Raw genomic sequence first — 15,895 nt, 5'->3', positions numbered from 1 at the left:
TGCGATCGAACACTTTTGGCTTCTTTTTAATTAAAAGCACAACACAGTGAGTACAGTATACTACACATCTTGCTTATGCTACGCCAGCAATTCAAGTTATAATCCACAAAGACTAATTTAGATCAGTTATTGGCCTTCAGACATTGCAGGAGACGCAACCGCACTTTGTCGGGACGAGCAAGCTCTTCACTTTGTTACCGCAGCCGGACAGTTGGATATTTTCCGTCTTTGATTCCGTGACGCGACAACAATCGCTTACGCTTTCGAAGTAGGGATCCGCGGGTATTACGTTCGTCCACGACTCGCACGTCCCTGTGCACTTCTTGCCAGCGTCGTACGTGTGCCAGAGCGTTTTACCCGCCCCACATTCGGCAGGGCCCGTGCTTATGTATTGGTACGCAGTGACGAGATCACAGCCAGCGTCTGTGACGAGAAATGTTGCGGCGAGACAGAGGAGAGCGCAAAGGAAGCCGACACGATCCATCATGAAAGTTCTGTCAAAAGGACCAATATCCGAAGATTGTCCTATAGCAATTTCTCTACTCATGTACCTTTTCGTTAGAGACAGAGAGTACGGCGGGCGGCGGTTTTCACTGTGTCGCGTGGTAATCGTTCGAGGTACAATGACGCACGGCGCGTCTCGTCATGCACTTTAGGGTTTGCGAGGGGCGGGGGTGTTTTCGTTTCTCAGTCCGGACGTGCCCTATCGAATGACAGAAACCGAGCCTAACGGAACCACTTTCCTGTGTGATACTTCCAGAGTCTGAAATCTGTGCATAATTTCCGCGTTTTTTTAGGGTAGTTCCATATCTGGACCCCGGTCTTCCATTGCCAAGATACCACTCGGATGACGTAAACAGCGGCATTAGCAATATTACAGAAGTCCTTGGAGTCAGCATAGCTTTGTTATGCCGCAGTACAGCATTTGCGACTGGTCGTCTACAAAGACTTACTACCAGCTCTACTGAAACACGCACTCATTCTGTTTAAAAAGATGCGTAGAGTGGGGGAAGAGATCGTCTAAGAAACGGAACATGGGGGAAGTGTTATCATAATTTGATTTGTGTTGGATGACTTCCACTGGCAAAATTCTGCAGTTATTTGGGAGAAAGAGAAAAATACCTAGGCTTGGGAATAACTTATATAAGCAAATTCGAATTATTATATCCAGCACTTTCAATTGCGTTATCCGGGAACTCGTCGTCCGCTCCTATCCTCGTCATGTCCGACGCGTTTGACTGCATCGCCGTCGTCGAAAAGCTACCCATTCAAATTGAATCTATTGCTACCTTCGGTAAACCAAGTATCAAGAAGACGGGCCCCTTTTGCGAAAACGCTCGTCTCAGGCTCGACGCTTCTCGTTGGCACGCGAAAAGGGCACCTAATACTTTACGAAGTTGCAAACTCAGACGGTACGTAGCTGGATAGCTCATCGCGCGTAGTCCTGCTGCACGTTTCACATGGAGGTGCAATAACACTTAGAGATACGGCTGCACCGTTTAGATCCGACTGGTAAGCACAAGGTTACTCTGAAGAAGACCAATAAGAATTTCGCCACGAAGCCTATTGTTCAGGTGAGGATAAACTAGCTTTGCAAGGGTAGAGGTGAAGACGTTTTCATTAGCTTACTGTTGTCGAAGAACTCAACATCATTATTAGTCTGTCTGGTAAAGGATTCGCTTTAGATATAAGAACATTAATATGAGTATTTTGGGGAGGATAGACAGCATTGTGAGTGTGCATGATTTGGATACGTTTGGGCTGCGATTTCGACTGACAAAGACGCAAGGCGCTGTCGTATTCAACGCTGATTTGAAGGTAAGAGAAGACGATAGGAATTCATGGTCAACTACATATGCATTTCATATCTTAGGTTCACCGGCCTCGTGGTGCTCCCGTTCCCAAATACCAGCTCCGATTGGCTGTGTCCGTTCGACGAAGAATAGAGGTGCAGGTTCCACGTAATCATTTACTATTGAAAAATATCGTTTTAGCTATTTGAATGGCGAGACAATACTTTTCAAGATCTCCTCGTCAGAAAACCGAATCATCATTCATTCCATGTGTCAATGCTCTTCTCTTAGTTTGATTTGAATCTTCCGGATACTGCTAAGACCATTGCCTGGTGCAGTGACTCCATAGCGGTTGGCTTCAGAAAGGAATACTGCATAATAAAGGCATTCCATATCCACATACACGAAATTGATGCGTGATTCCTTCTCTCCTCAGACTCAAACGGGAAAACTGATTGAGCTATTTCCAACGGGAAAGAATGATCCTTTGGTGTCGTCATTGCCCAATGGAAGACTGGCACTGGGTGAGTAAATCAAAGCAGATCCTAGGGTTCTACCGAGAATTTTTTCTGTATGAGAGGGGGGGGGGGGAGACGCTCAAACATATTTTTGGCTTGCTCTTGAGCCTCAAATATTTTTTCTTGAGCCTCAAATATTTTTTGCTTGTTCTTGAGCCTCAAATATTTTTTGCTTGTTCTTAAGCCTCAAATGTTTTTGCTTGTTCTTGAGCCTCAAATATTTTTTGCTTGTTCTTAAGCCTCAAATATTTTGCTTGTTCTTGAGCCTCAAATATTTTTTGCTTGTTCTTGAGCCTCAAATATTTTTTGCTTGTTTTTGAGCCTCGAATTTTTTGCTTGTTCGTGAGCTTTGGCTTGTTCTTGAGCCTCAAATATTTTTGGCTTGTTCTTGAGCCTCAAATATTTTTGGCTTGTTCTTGAGCCTCGAATTTTTGGCTTGTTCTTGACTCATAAATAAAAACGTACTCGGGTTTTTTAGTAAAGGATGAGATGAGCGTGATCGTGAATTCAGACGGCAAACCGACGCAGAAACACGCGACGATGTGGTCCGAGTCTCCATCCGTCATGGGTAGAAAGAAGAACGAGTGCATTTGGTCCTTGATTATCAGAACCCCTATTATACGAACTCTTGATATCTGTGACTGAAAAAAAAGCACCTATCAGTTGTATAGTGATTTTGCTAAAGCGAAAACGAGTGTTAATTGTGTAAAAAACGAATAAAAAGAGTAGACGAATGTTTAGAAGACGTTCAAACATAAAAATATACTATCCCCAAAGCAAAGGGGTCCGGATAATCGAGGACCAACCGTAATCTTGCCTATGTCAATCTCTTTTCTCTGCAGAATATTACAAGCCTTACATGATAGCCATTCTCTCGCCTTCGTAAGTGTTGATTCAATCCCCTTTGGCTTTGAGTCAAAAATTCCTTTTCAGTGCTGGTTTGGTTGAAATCAGAACGATCGATCCAAAGCATCTAGTTCAAACGATTTCAGTAACTTTGCCCAAATACTTGGCTATAGGGCGGTAAGCTCACTTTCCTGTAGAGACGTGCAGCAGCGTTTTTCCTTCTTTTAGAGCCATCTACATAGCTTCGTCACACACCATATGGCGACTTGTACCCAAGTCTTTACAAGCGCAAATCGAACAATTCATGGTGGCGAATCAATATGAGCTATCACTGCAACTTGCAGTAAGAAATCCTCTTTGAAATCGCCTCGCAATCGATCTTCTCTTCTAGGAAATGATTGAGGACGACGATAGCGGAGTGGATAAGGAAGACTACGTTCAGGAAATTCAATACAAATTCGCTCTTCACCTATTCGCCCAACACCGATTCGAAGACTCGCTCAAACGCTTTGCTGGCCTCGATACCGGTCCTCAAACTCTCTCTTCCCTCTCTCTCTCTCTCTAGGTTTGGTCTCACTCGCTCTTTTTCCTTCTCAAGATCCTCGCGAAGTGATTGGACTCTTTCCATCGCTTCTGCCCAAAGCGGCTGTTCAGAAGCAGTCGGAGTTTCGAGCGCCTGTCCTGGCTGGACAGGAGCTCGAGAAAGGATATCTGGCGCTCATTGAATATCTACTCGATAAGCGACACATGCTAGGAAAAATGAAAGGTAATTAGACCACGTTTTTCGGAGGGTTACATTCTAGCTCTTCATAGATACGGAATTGGATGCAGAACGCGCTCAACATCAACGAACAATGAACGAAATAATTGACACGACTCTACTCAAATGCTACGTTCAGGTAGATCGACCAGGGACTGGCAATAAATTGCAATAAAATTGCAAGAGAAGGCCGACTCTTCTCTCCTGCAATAAATTGCAATAAAACTGCAAGGGAAGGCCGACTCTTTTCTCCTGCAATAAATTGCAATAAAACTGCAAGAGAAGGCCGACTCTTCTCTACTTCAATAAATTGCAATAAAACTGCAAGAGAAGGCCGACTCTTTTCTCCTGCAATAAATTGCAATAAAATTGCAAGAGAAGGCCGACTCTTTTTTCCTGCAATAAATTGCAATAAAACTGCAAGGGAAGGCCGACTCTTTTCTCCTGCAATAAATTGCAATTTTGACTACCTATCGTGTTTTACGGTTATTATTTTATCGCGATCGCTTGCACGCATTTCTCAGGTGAACGAACGTCTCGTCGGACCCCTCTTGAAGCATCACGACAACAACTGTCACCTTCAAGAGTCTGAACGCACTCTGACGAAATTCGAAAAGTGGAGCGAGCTCGTTCTTCTCTACTCGAGCAAGAAGGAGCACGGAAAAGGTCTCGTCTTTCCCTCGACGCATTCCAAGCAACATGCAATGTATATGTACCCTGTTAGCACTCAAGCTTCTCCTTGAGAAAGCGCACTCTAAGTCGGGTCCTCTATCGGGTCCCTCACGAACGATTGAGTACTTGCAGAGTCTAGGTAATGCTAGAAGTGTGCACTTCGATGAGGACGTCTAGCTAGGTGCTATTTCTAGGGCCTGAGCATTTGGACCTTATATTTGAGTACTCGAAATGGATACTGCAGAAATATCCGTCTGAGGGTCTCAAAGTTAGTGCATAAAATAGCTAATATGTATCGAAAAAAATGAGATTTTGTAGATATTCATTGTTCGAAACGAGGATCCCAGATCGAAAGCCGAACCCTTGCCTGTCGATAAAGTCGTCGCCTATTTGAAGGATTTTAATCGGGAAATTGCTATAAGATACTTGGTCTGAAAAGAACTGCAGTCATAGATTTCCCTCTCTTTGATTTCTTTCTTTCTTTCTTTCTTTCGAAAAAGGAACACGTTATTAACGACTGGAAAGACCAGAGGTCCGAACTTCACAACAATCTTATTCTTCTCTACCTCGCGGAAGCCAAAGGCGGGGGTCGAAGTATACCACACACACACGCACACACACACATAACGCGACGCATACGTACACTCGTCTTTTCTCTGCTTAGAGGCGGAAGAATTTCGCCGGCAACTGATGGTATTTCTCGAAAAATCGGAATGTTATAAAGCGGCCCCCCTAATAAAAGACTTCCCCAGAGGTGCGTCGTCGCCTTTTTTCTTTCTTCTCCTATTTGTCACTTATTTGTAAACGGTTCTAGACTATCTCCTTGAACGTGCCCTGCTCTTAGGGAAGCTAGGTCGACACGAAGCGGCTTTGCGTATATACGCCTTAGAGTTAAAAGACGAAAGCAAAGCGGAAGAGTAGGAGGAGTTAGTTTGAGAGGACGACGAGAAAAAGACCTTGCTCTCTCTTTTCAGATACTGCAGACGGAAATACCGGCAGGGAAGCGCATCCGAAGATGTATAAATAATATTTTTAATTAAATCCGTCTTCTTTTTTTTGAAAAGAAATTTGTTGATTTTTTCCCTCAGGTTTATTTGGCTCTCTTTCGGATGTACTTGGGTCTTGAGAACGACGACTCCTCCGTAAGTGTTGGCGAGCCAAACATTATAGCGGCCCTGCAAGTGCTAACAAAACACCACCAATACATTGACACGCCAAAAGTAAAACATAAGACGAAATGTATTCGAGAGCGAGCGAAAACTTTTACCCAAAGGCTCTGGCCGTGCTGCCCAAGGAGACCGAACTGAAAAAGGTGCGGTCGTTCTTGGAAAAAGTCATTGAGCAGCAGGCAATGCAGTGGCGACACGGCCAAGTGCTGAAGAGTCTCAGGCACGCCGAGCTACTTCAGGTGACACTTTTCAATCAAAAAAATTAAATAATTAATAATTGCGTTCGTACGCCTCCCTATTCCCAGGTCCATCAACAGCGCATGCAAATTGAGAGTAGTCGCGTTCTCGTCACAGACGAGCATCTTTGCAGTTCGTGCAGGAAACGGCTACAAACGAGGTACGTAGACTTATGAATTTGGCCCAGATCAATCGAATCCCCCCCCCCCCCCCCCCCCCCCCATCTCATCAGCGCATTCGCGAGACACCCAGACGGCACGATCGAGCATTATTGGTGCTACGAGAAGAAACTCAAAGACTCCACTGCGAAATAGACGCATCTCTTTATTTTTTTTGAGTTGGATTGCTGCCTAAGTTTAGAAGTAGCTCCTTTGTAACGAATTTCTCCTCTCCCCCTCTCCAATACAAATCACTCTAATTTTCTAATACTTCAATGAGAGACGCAAGTTTTGCGATCCGGGTTTTCGCAGGTAATTGATTAAAGAGGGAGGCGGGCAAAAATTCTTCGCGGGGTTGCTTTTTAGCGTCGCCGACGCACTCGACCGCGATCATTTCCTTTTACGAGCGTCGCGTCGCGGTCGCGAGGAAGTCAAGAAGCCGTATCTCTTGAATTTCTAGAGCGAGTGAAAAGGTAGGCTTTTGTCCTCCCCCCACTCCACGTTTTCCGGTCTCCGTCTGCATTCTTTGTCGACTATCACCTCGCCTCGCAAGGAGAGAGAATCGGCTCTTTGTTTCCGCGGTAGTTTGATTGACTCCAGTCGCGGAATGATAGCAGATAGGTTCTGGTTCCGCGTCCCTTTCTCCGCCGCTTCGGCGAGCCGAAACGTAGTCCATCCCTCGCAGACCTCTTCGGAGAAATTCCGAACGATCGTGATGGAAACGTCGCCGCCGCCGCCGCCGCCGCCGCCGCCGCCGCCGTCGCCGCCGCCGCCGAGTCGAGTTCGTCGCGTGCCGCCGAACATGCCGTCCGCTTGCGTGACGCGAGCGACGAAGTATCTCGAAGAGAAACAGCGCGTGCGGCACATCAAGGCAAAGAGTCGCGCCGTCAAGTACGGATACCATCAGCGGTCTCTTATCCCCATCGACGCACCGCCGCTCTCGCCGCCGTCGCAACCGCCGCAACCGCCGCAACCGTCGCAGCCGCTGCAACAAAACGCGACCGTAGATTCGTACGGAATACCGACAACAAGCGCAGTCGACACGTCTCGGTAGGAATTCGATCTTTGTCTCTTTTCTAATGGCGTGGGTGGGACTTCGTTCGTAGTCGTAAGGCGCACGAGGAGGGAATTTACACGTTGCCGCTGGGGACGAATTTCGTGAATGCGCTCAAAGTCGCACCGCCGTCGGCGCCGCCCGCGCTCGTCAAATTCAATCGGCGTCATCGCGGAGTCGGAAAAGTGAAATTTTTATAATTATTTGAAAACGAGTCATTTTTTCGAATCCCCCTTCATTTTTTTGAATTAGGTTCGCGTTCTTTTACGTCTAGCGAAGAATAACACCGAATCGGCGCAGTTCTTGGACGTGAACGATCGCAAGAAACAAGTGGGGGCCCCATATGCAAGCACCTCCCCCAAAAAAGTTATAACGTGTTTCTTTTTCGCAAAGATAACGATATCCGATCCGACCGCTCCGATTCTCACGCAATTTCGACGAAAACACGTTCGCTCGGTCGCGCCGAAAACGTTCGCTTTCGATTCCATAATGACGAGCGACGCGACGCAAGTACTGTCTAAACAAACGAGCGATCGTTTGCCCGGGATCATTAGTAGGAAATCTCTCTCTTTCTATCTCTCCCCCTTCCTCACAGACGGACATGTGCAACGCGTCTCTCGTCGAAGTGATTCATTCCGTTCTGAGCGGCACGGACGGCTGCATCGCCTGTTACGGCCAAGCGAGGCTAGGTAATCTTCTCTCCGTCGAGATGATTTCCTCCTGCAACGCTTTCTAATAATAGTTATTAATTAATTAATCGTTTAATTGATTGACCGAAAACGATTCTCCCTGGCACTTTAGTGACAATCCTTTCCCTTTGTACGTACGTTGTTTGGGTTAGATGAACACACTGCGGTTTCTTAGGTAAGAGTTCCATCATGGTTGGCTTTGACGATTGTCCGGATCGGCTTGGCATCGTTCCAACGAGCATTTCGTGGCTATTCAAGCTGATCGAGCATCAGAGGCAGAAGTATTAGGACGTCGTTCTTTATGGGGGGAGAGGAAATAGTAGTATTTTCTCTCGTAGAACGAAATGTCATTTCGCTGTGAGCGTCTCCGCTCTCGAGGTCAATAGTCTCATTGATCAAGTGCAAGATTTGCTGCTTGATCATCGCGTCGGGCCTCCGGTGTCTTGGAACGGCGTCGATAGCGGTCCGGGGGGATTAGAGGTAAGGAATGCAAAGACACACCGACTTAGACAACTAAACACTCTGACTGGGGAGACCATTTAATGCAAGAGAATGAAGGGAATGAAACGAAGGCTCGTTTTCATACCTACCGTGTAGCTGTAGAGTACTGCCAGACACTAATTACGAAGAGAAGAAGCATCGCCCACGAGTTTGTCATTGCTATTATACAAAGACCTGTCTATACGCAGAACTTGAATCAGACGCTTCTAAACGTGATTTCACCGGAGGGAGCGGCCTATTATTTGGATTGCGCCCTCCACGCGTCGCGACAGAGTGAGCGAGATTGATTAAAATTAAACGAGAGACTAAGGCCACGTGCACGCGCGCGTTTCTTCCCTTTAGTCAAGGGCATTGACTCGGACGATGAACAGAGGAAAATTCTAGCTAAATTCAGTCACTTTTGCTTCACGGTGCACCTGCGACAGAAAGTAAAAGAGTCAAGCGGACGAGGTAATCTTTTAAAAATTAGTGTAGCGAAATTTAACCGAATCTGAACTTGTTAGCTGTTGTATTGAGCTCTCGGCTGTATTTGATTGACTTGGCAAGCTGCGAAAAACCTCCGGGATTGTCAGCGCAAATTTTCCCCAAAATGAAAGACGGCACTTCCGTGACGTCTCTCCTATCCCTGGGAAATATTCTCATGGCCGTCGCAAATGGCGAAAAGCGACTTACACACAAGTAAGCGTTGATCAGATCGAGGGATTGTTTTCTCTATGAACTTTCCCCCTACAAACAGGGAGAGCAAATTGACTCAGTTGCTTCAAGAATCCCTTGGCAATCCATCGTGCCGAACAAACATCATAGTCCACGTATCGAGCCTTCCTCAACACTACCAGGACACGCTCGCCGTCGTGCAACTCTCATCGCGAATCCACAAGATGAGAAAACGACGCAGCAGAGTACGAAACATAAAAACACTTTTTCAATAAGAATTAGACTTCCTTGAACAGTTCTCCGGAACGTCGTCGTCGGGCGGCGAATCGTCCTCCGAAGAATCGCATCGTCGTCGCTATCGCTGGCGTCCCCTCGGCGGTCGCCGTCACCGCAATTTGAGCACGGGTACGAATAGTTCGTCAGACGGAAATGGCAACGGAAAAATAGCCGGCCCTCCTCCGTCGCGCGACGTCATATCACCGGACGAGTCGGACTATCTCCGAACGCGTCCTCTTCTCTCCGACATACCGGACTCCTCATGGACAAGCGATTCGGACAAGGAAAAGGAGCAAAACCTCGTTGCCAAGGCAACCGGCGACGAGACCGTCGAAACAGGCGACACGGCGATCTACGTAGGCGGCGGCAAGGAAACGGAGGGAGAAGGGCCGCCGGGTGACGACGACGACGACGACGACGACGACGCACATCGAGCTGAAGCGTACGTCCAAGACGGCCCCTCGGTGGAAAAGAAAGGCAACGACGACGAGGACGACGTCTTTCTTTCGCCGCGTCACGAACGCGAGCTCACGGCGTACATCGAGAAACTTCTCAAGGAGAGCCCGTCCGTTCCGCCGCCGTTTCCCTCGATGCGCTCCCACACGACGAGCCTGCGACTTCCCACGGCGACGGCGACGGCAAATCGTCCGCGAACGACGTCGGAACGATTTCAAGATTCCGCCAACGGCGGCGGCGGCGCGGAATCGCGACCGCCGTCCGTGGCGTTGCAAAGCTGGCGACCACTTCAAGCGTCGTCGAGCGATTTTCTCACGCCCGGCGGCGGCGGCGGAGGCGGAGGCGGCGTTGGTCGATTGACGTCGCTTCTCGGTCGTCTTCTCGCTCTCGACACCGGCGGCGGTTTCGCTCCTATTACTCTATCGCCGGCCGATTCGGCGGCGATGGTCGTTGCCGCTGCCGCCGCGACTTCCGGCGGCGGCAACGGAAATAGCGACATTCTCCCAATGCGGACGTCGTCGTTCAAGCATTGCAAAAGCGAAGTCGGTACGGCGTCGAGTGCCGTCGCGCCGCCGAGGCTTCTCGCCGCCGCCTTGAAGCGGGTCAAACCAACTTTCGGTCCCTATACGTTTGATAATCTGAGTCCCGAGACGTTGGACGAGAGGTATGGAGAACACGGGAGTCCCATGCGTTCCGTAGGCAAGTCCTTTCCGCCGCCGCTTCCGCGCGTTGAATCTAGTGCACCCCCGCCACCGCCGCAATCAGCTCCACCACCGCCACCGCGCTCCCCAGTGAAAAAACGCCCGCCGCCTCCGCCACAGGAACCGCCGCCGCCGCCGCCTGCGCGAAGGCGATCTGCGACGATGACGCAATTGGAACGGCCGCGTTCGCTTGTACAGCAACGATCTATGCCGGCGGCATTGGGGAAAGAACGGGGCAGTGGCCGCGGGTCGTCGTGGGTCAAATCGAGAGCGTCTTCGGTGTGCGAGTCGACGGCGGAGAGCGATCACACGTGGCGGTCGTCAACGCAGCTTTTGAGGAAATCGCCGAGGGGACGAGTTAAAGGGAAGAGGAATCGACGACGACCTGCTTCGGAGGTAATCAGGGTCTCCAATGGCGGAGGAGAGGAAGTGGAGGACGCGGAGAAGGAGATAGGGGTGGATGCATTGGGAGTGAAGAACAAGAAATTGAAGAAGAAGAAAGGATCGTGGCCAGGTAGAAACGTCGTCAGAAGCGATGATAGAAACAGGTTTTAATTAATAATCTTTTTAGCTCGTTTGCTAAGGAAGATCTTTAAAAGAAAGTCAAGCGGTTCTAAAGGAGTTTCAAATCCCGCGCACAATGTGAGAAAGAGCTAATAATTTCATGTATTTGTGTGGTCATGTAGCTGTTCTATTAGATTGACGAGGATCCATTTGCTGAGTCTCTGGCTGTTCGTGAAGCTCGTCTGCATCCAATAAAGCCAAAGCCGCGTTCTTCTAAAAATTCGCTCACTTTAGTATAAACCGGTACATCTTTTTAATTTTAGAGAGAAATAATAAGTTTGGTTAGTTAGGCAGTTTATTGTGGGTCTCATGACGCAACTGGTGACGCAGTAGGCACGTGCGCGACGTGACGCCTTGCACTGTACTGCTTCGCTGAGATCGCCCAAGCAATGGAACGGTCAATGTGGAGCTCTGCACGTCTGCGTTTGCAAATCGGAGCCTCTATGCAGAGATGAGGGGGCTCCCGGGCCGGGCCCCTCTTGTTTTGCTTCGCGCATCCGTCGCCTGCGAAGCAATCCGCCGTCGAATCGGCTCGCAATAGCTCACATCCGCCTCACGTGGACGTTTTCTAGCCGCGCCTCTACGCGAAAACGAATCAAAGTTCGAAAATTAGATACTCGCACAATTAACATTGGCCAACTCCCGGACACCTGTGTTCATTCGTGCAATCTGCCATGGCAAGAAGGCATCTCCAAGTAGCTCTACTTATCGCACTTTCATGCGTCGCTCTCGCCAGCTCGACAACTCGCATCTGCGGCCAATACAACAAGAAGAAAGGAACAATCATCAGCTTACAGTCCAAGGCCTTCTGTCGCTACATAATCAAACCTCGCGTCGTGGGACGCGCTGTTCGTCTTCACTTTCGTCTTTTCGCACTCTCCTCCGACTGCCGTCGCCACTACGTTCGCCTATCGCTCGACGACGGCGCGTCGTGGAGTCGACCCTATTGCGGGAGCGAGCTACGCGACGCAACCCGAACGTCCTGCGTCGGAGCCATGCAAATAGAATTTAGGACTGATTCAATCAGCGGACGTTTCATCGCTGACTACGTTGCCGTGGGTACGTGAAAAGAACCAGGGGGCAGCGAGGAAGCATAGACAGATCCTTCAGAAATTTCGCATACCATAGTCTGTCTGTTTTTGTTTTAGAATTGGGTTCAAGTGACTGCGGTGTAAAAGTCGGAAAATGTCCGCTGGATACGTCATTGCAGAGCGCAAAGCGATGCATAGGAACGGGTCACGACGACTCGTGCCCTGGGTATATGAAGTGCTGCGCAAATAAATGCGTCAATCCCGTCTTTGGTAAATTTATCTTCGACTTTCTGACGACATTCACTTGTGTTGTGTGCAGATTTTCAAAAACCCGTGAAGTTGTCTCGTTCTCTCAAAAGCTCGTTTCTCAGCCTAGCTGAAGGAAAGAGAATAGTCGGCGGACGATCTGGTCAAATAGGCTCGTATCAGTGCGCGTCGATTTGCCTTCATCTTCTCATCGATCGATCCGGAAGCATAGGCTTTCAGCACTTCGAACGAATGCTCAACTTTCTCAAAGTTCTCGTCAAGAGCTTGTGCGCGCGAACGCCGCTTCTCAAAGTGTCCGCGGTGACGTACGCCAGCGACGTGACGCACGAAATTCCGTGCGAAAAATATCAGTGCGGCGCCGGCCTCTACGAAGCAATCGGACGAATTCGATACACAAAAGGATTCACTCACTTGGACTCGGCGATCGATTTCGTGCACAAAACGATGCAGAAAAAGCGAGACGGAAAATGCTGCAACAGGGATTGCAACTGTAAGAAGGTCGTTTTTATATTGACCGATGGAAAATCGAACGGACCTCGAAATCCCGTTTCTCTTGCACGACGACTCGAACGGGAGACGGAGTCGACGATATTCACGTTTGGAGTGACGCCCAGCGTAAACGGTAGCGAACTCAACGCCGTCGCGACGCAGAACATCGACTACGTTCGAGGCGTCGCCGTCAATCGGAACGTCTTTCGATTGGAAGCGTTTAACGAGTTCTCGCGACTCGCCGAGCTTTTAGGCGCTCTGCCACGTGGACCAACATGTGCAAGTGAGTTTTAGAGATTAATAACTTAGTCTTTTAATTTTTTTGGTGTCTTAGGTGACGAACCTTTGGATCCCTGCCGTCGATCTGACTGCGCTCATACGTGTACTCGGAACGGCGACTCCTCCTTTCTTTGTTCTTGCGAGAGAGGATTTTCTTTGGCCTCAGACAGAAGATCATGCCAAAGAAGTGAGGCTAGCACATATCTTCTCATAGTCCTTCCCTATACATCTTCCTTCTTTTCTCTTGCAGTCGACCCGTGCGATCAAGCTGGCTGTTCTCATCGCTGCATTGCAAATGGATTTATCGCCACTTGCGCGTGCAATCAAGGTTTCGCTTTACGTGCAGATAAAAAATCGTGCAGTAGAGGTGAAGTCTCAGAGATCGCTTTTAGCATAACTAATAACCTTAAAAAAAGGAACAGTAAATCCGTGCGACCAAGCTGGTTGTGCACATAGATGTATTTCCAACGGAGCTACATTTACGTGTGCGTGTAACGCGGGATTTAGACTGGGAACAGATAGGAAATCATGCAGCAGAGGTAAACAAACATACGTCACAATTCTAGTGTCTAATAACATTTTTATATCAGTAAATCCGTGCCATCGAGCGGGCTGCGCTCACCGATGCATCGTTCGAGGCAGCTCGTTCTCCTGTGCCTGCCACAGCGGATTCAGATTAGGAGCTGATAGAAAGTCCTGCGACAGAAGTATACCAGGTTTCTCGAACTAAGAAACGATTATAAAACTATGTATTTAGTAAATCCTTGTCATCAATCCGGCTGTGCTCATCGATGTATTGTCCGTGGGAGCACATTTGTGTGCTTGTGCCACGGAGGATTCCAATTGGGCGCAGACAGAAAGTCATGCAGTAGAGGTAGACTCTGAGAAACGCCGAGTATTAATAAACAGCCTACAATTAACTTCATTTACAGTCAGTCCGTGTCTTCAAGCTAAATGCGCCCACAGGTGCACCGTTACAGGAACGTCTTTCGTCTGTTCCTGCAACAGGGGATTCACGTTGGGCGCAGACCGAAGATCGTGCCATAGAGGTAACGTACCATAAGCACGAGAAATATCCACGCAAAATTACATCGAGTAAAACGTTTTATTAGTGGATCCGTGTGACGAAGCTGGCTGCGCTCACAGATGCAGTTCCAGTGGAGTCGGCTTTACGTGTGCGTGCAATGCGGGGTTCAGACTGGGAGCAGATAAAAAGTCGTGCAGTAGAGGTAAATAGAGAGGCAAGGGATTTTGCATCGTTTCTTAATGTTGATTAGTAGCGAATCCATGCGATCAAGCCGGCTGTGCTCACAGATGCACTCCGAACGGAGCTACATTTACCTGTGCGTGCAATACAGGATTTAGTCTGGGTACAGATAGACGATCGTGTCGCAGAGGTAAACATTCAATTCAGTCTATATGCGTTGCATTCATAATACTCTTTTTTTGGTACAGTCTCGGCTTCGTGCACGATAGACAATCAACCGGGCCAGTGTCGCATTCGAAAAGACTTCCTCTCAATGACGTCGCAAGAACGCGTTCGATTCGTCAACGCCTTCAAACGCATTTCGACCCGATCTCCGCACAAGACGATCTACAATCGTCTCGTGCGAATTCACGAGCGAGAATTTCGCAACGGAATTCACGGCGTCGCGCAATTTCTCCCGTGGCATCGATGGTTCGTTCTCTCGATCGAAAATCTCCTTCGCTGCGTCGACCCGCGCGTGACGATTCCCTATTGGGATTATTCGTACGTATGTCGGTCGCCATGGCAACCGCTAGTCAGCTGCATCGACGACATGTGGGCGAACAACGGACGCTCGTTGGGCGGCGACGGACGCGGCGCTTCCGACTACAACGTCACGAGCGGACCCTTCGCCTATCCGAGATGGCGACTCACGCCGTCGGCGAAAACGTCGGCGCTGAGGCGCGCGTTTCAAAGTCGCGATTTACCGTGCAAACCGTCCATCGATCGATTCATGGGAATACGTTGTTCGGCGGGCGCTATTCGAGACGTCGACGCCGCCCTCGCCGGTCCCCTGCACAGTCCCGTGCACTTGGGCGTCAATGGAACGATGAGGGGAGAGTCGTCGGCCAATGCGCCCGAATTCTTTCTCCTTCATTCGTTCCTCGATAAATTGTGGTCCGATTGGCAGGCGAAGGGCGCCGACTGTTCGAATCAATACACGGGGGCTCGGGGAACGGTTTTGACTGGGACCGAAGGAGTGACCATCGACGACGTGCATCGGATTGCTCGTATGAGCGTCGACGGGGCCCGCGTGTGCGTGAGATATGAAAGGGCGAGTCACTGTCTCGCTCGCCAGGTGGACCAGCGCGTCGGTTCGACGCCCGCGGGGGAGATCGATGCCCTGCCCGGCACGGCGTTAAGCGAAGTGGAGGCCGCGTTTACGGGGCGACGTCGCGCGGACGTCCAGCGGATGATGCGCGTGGACGAGATGCTGAGAGGCGAGGGGAGAGTTGGGAGTCGATCGCCGCTCGATCGATGGACGCACGTGGAACGAGTCGTGGGGATGAAGCTCTACTAGAGACGGACTTGGGAGTAAGTCAGGGGTTTGAGATTGAAAAAAAATTCACCCAGCTGTATGAAATTTGGGAAACGCTCGAGTCCTCATATATACTGTAGAGCCCTATAATACATATATAATATATATTATAGGGCTCTGGTATCTTAAACCTCTCTGGTGGAGGTAGATAACGCATGGGGCAGCCAATATCACGTGCTGATGACGTCATAAAATTATTACACGCGTAAAACGGTCA

The 15,895-nt window shown here is 49.1% G+C and overlaps 3 protein-coding genes and 1 long non-coding RNA gene across 9 annotated transcripts; 3 read left to right on the top strand and 1 right to left on the bottom strand.

The window, feature by feature from the left end:
* Positions 1-65: 65 nt before the first annotated feature.
* On the top strand, positions 66-6,423 carry LOC136199120 (vam6/Vps39-like protein). The gene is made up of 29 exons (XM_065989252.1): positions 66-745; positions 798-1,294; positions 1,347-1,412; positions 1,504-1,574; positions 1,625-1,667; positions 1,724-1,818; positions 1,874-1,948; positions 1,995-2,033; positions 2,085-2,177; positions 2,230-2,317; positions 2,790-2,879; positions 3,154-3,193; positions 3,245-3,334; positions 3,386-3,500; positions 3,549-3,684; positions 3,756-3,923; positions 3,971-4,056; positions 4,442-4,583; positions 4,642-4,728; positions 4,784-4,857; positions 4,908-5,018; positions 5,090-5,183; positions 5,254-5,343; positions 5,404-5,506; positions 5,564-5,606; positions 5,678-5,809; positions 5,863-5,997; positions 6,064-6,155; positions 6,228-6,423. Exons 2-29 carry the CDS (start codon positions 1,222-1,224, stop codon positions 6,307-6,309), a joined length of 2,553 nt encoding a protein of 850 aa, XP_065845324.1. The 5' UTR covers positions 66-745; positions 798-1,221; the 3' UTR covers positions 6,310-6,423.
* Positions 6,424-6,493: 70 nt separating this feature from the next.
* LOC136199117 (kinesin-like protein KIF26A) lies at positions 6,494-11,346 on the top strand. 2 transcript variants are annotated; one of them, XM_065989246.1, is made up of 15 exons: positions 6,494-6,626; positions 6,839-7,203; positions 7,260-7,392; positions 7,460-7,537; positions 7,601-7,717; positions 7,803-7,896; positions 8,072-8,177; positions 8,235-8,376; positions 8,586-8,670; positions 8,740-8,847; positions 8,901-9,075; positions 9,134-9,296; positions 9,348-10,998; positions 11,056-11,126; positions 11,183-11,346. In XM_065989246.1, exons 2-15 carry the CDS (start codon positions 6,869-6,871, stop codon positions 11,285-11,287), a joined length of 3,363 nt encoding a protein of 1,120 aa, XP_065845318.1. In that variant the 5' UTR covers positions 6,494-6,626; positions 6,839-6,868; the 3' UTR covers positions 11,288-11,346. The 2 variants fall into 2 exon arrangements, with proteins under 2 accessions (XP_065845318.1, XP_065845316.1); XM_065989244.1 differs by having other exon boundaries at positions 6,559-7,203.
* On the bottom strand, positions 11,062-12,041 carry LOC136199128 (uncharacterized). Of its 2 annotated transcripts, none has more exons than XR_010672986.1 (3): positions 11,877-12,041; positions 11,679-11,799; positions 11,062-11,628 (listed from the first exon to the last, which is right to left on the bottom strand). It is a non-coding gene; the product is annotated as an uncharacterized lncRNA (long non-coding RNA). The 2 variants fall into 2 exon arrangements; XR_010672987.1 differs by having other exon boundaries at positions 11,699-11,799.
* LOC136199119 (uncharacterized) lies at positions 11,419-15,748 on the top strand. 4 transcript variants are annotated; one of them, XM_065989250.1, is made up of 11 exons: positions 11,419-12,107; positions 12,197-12,349; positions 12,399-13,118; positions 13,170-13,301; positions 13,365-13,481; positions 13,537-13,653; positions 13,872-13,988; positions 14,047-14,163; positions 14,227-14,343; positions 14,392-14,511; positions 14,570-15,748. In XM_065989250.1, the coding sequence occupies exons 1-11, from the start codon at positions 11,723-11,725 to the stop codon at positions 15,658-15,660; spliced, it is 3,186 nt and encodes a 1,061-aa protein (XP_065845322.1). In that variant the 5' UTR covers positions 11,419-11,722; the 3' UTR covers positions 15,661-15,748. The 4 variants fall into 4 exon arrangements, with proteins under 4 accessions (XP_065845322.1, XP_065845321.1, XP_065845320.1 ...); XM_065989249.1 differs by having other exon boundaries at positions 13,531-13,653; positions 14,395-14,511; XM_065989248.1 differs by having other exon boundaries at positions 13,531-13,653.
* The last annotated feature ends 147 nt before the right edge of the window (positions 15,749-15,895 follow it).

Source organism: Oscarella lobularis, chromosome 20 (genome assembly GCF_947507565.1).
Source record: "Oscarella lobularis chromosome 20, ooOscLobu1.1, whole genome shotgun sequence".
Taxonomy (NCBI): domain Eukaryota; kingdom Metazoa; phylum Porifera; class Homoscleromorpha; order Homosclerophorida; family Oscarellidae; genus Oscarella; species Oscarella lobularis.
This window is presented reverse-complemented; position numbering and strand designations above follow the sequence as displayed.